The sequence below is a fragment of the Penaeus monodon genome, chromosome 31 (genome assembly GCF_015228065.2).
Source record: "Penaeus monodon isolate SGIC_2016 chromosome 31, NSTDA_Pmon_1, whole genome shotgun sequence".
In the NCBI taxonomy this organism is placed as follows: Eukaryota; Metazoa; Arthropoda; class Malacostraca; order Decapoda; family Penaeidae; genus Penaeus; species Penaeus monodon.
The window spans coordinates 19,782,724-19,783,862 of NC_051416.1; the positions used below are offsets into that span (position 1 = coordinate 19,782,724).

Consider the following 1,139-nt stretch of genomic DNA (forward strand, 5'->3'; position numbering starts at 1 on the left):
GAACTTAATTCCCGACACTAACTAATATGAAATATAAAATTTAATACAAATATAGCAGTACATGAGGTATTCTTTAAACAGTATTAGAGTGTACGGTTCTGAATGACACTTTTTAAGGACACAGACTGTGACTAATCAGACTTTTGGATACAGTTATGGAATAAAATGGAGCGCGAAAATAGATTAGCAGAAGAAAAACATGTACCACAGGAAAGATATATTTATTCTGGCAATTTAACTATTCAATTCGTGCACTTGAAAGTGGCGTATATCAGTTGCAAGGTTTTTCTCTTTTTTCGCAACACGGCATCGAAACGCTTTCCTTCCATGTTACAGACTGCTATCGAAAAATGTTCTCCTGTTGCAGGTGCCATCAAAAATATATTCCTTTCTTGTGTCAGAATGCATTCGAAAAAAAGGTTTCCATCTCCTGTTGCAGACTGCATTCAAAAACATTCTTGTCTCCTGTTGCAGAGTGAAACAAAAATGCTTTCCTCTCCTGCTGCAGTCTAATAAAAATACTCTTCTCTCCTGTTGCATAAAACAATGAAAATAATTTCCCATCCTGTTGCAGAGTGTAATAAAGACGCATTCCTCTCCTGTTGCAGAGTGCAATAGAACTTACTACGGCGTCGTGGGCAAGACCTACGAGCTGCAGGTGCACTGGCCGCTGCAGACCAAGCGCACTCCGCCCTGTAACCTGACACTAGTGGCTGCCGGAGGCCCACACGGGGACCTTATACAACTGGCCTTCCATAAGTTCTCCCTGGGCAAGTTCAACTCCAATACAGACCACGGATGTCCTCATGGCCACATGCAAGTCATAGAGAACCAGAGAATATACAGGTAAGCGGAAAAGGACTTGGAAAAGAGAAAGAGACGTTGACAAGTGTTCTGCATTGCGAGAAATGTTTATTCTGCTCATCATCGACTGTGTTGTATTTTACGCTTTATTATGACAGGATTAGAACATATATCCTCAACACTGCTTACCTACTTATTTGTATCTGTATCTAATGTCTCTTTATTCGACCTACAGACACAGGTTTCATTTCATATGTTAATCTATCTGTGTCCAATAATCTGCACTTTTTGAAATACCAGCTTAATGGTCTTTCTTGTAAGACTTGAAGAAATTG

At 39.9% G+C, this 1,139-nt stretch overlaps 1 protein-coding gene across 1 annotated transcript in view; it reads left to right on the top strand.

Moving 5' to 3' along the window:
* The window catches only part of LOC119592914, a 118,074-nt gene that overhangs the window by 91,614 nt on the left and 25,321 nt on the right, over positions 1-1,139 (top strand). Inside the window, exon 8 of the mRNA XM_037941805.1 lies at positions 609-846. Coding sequence (XP_037797733.1) covers positions 609-846 — 238 coding nt within the window. The remainder of the gene's footprint in view (positions 1-608; positions 847-1,139) is intronic.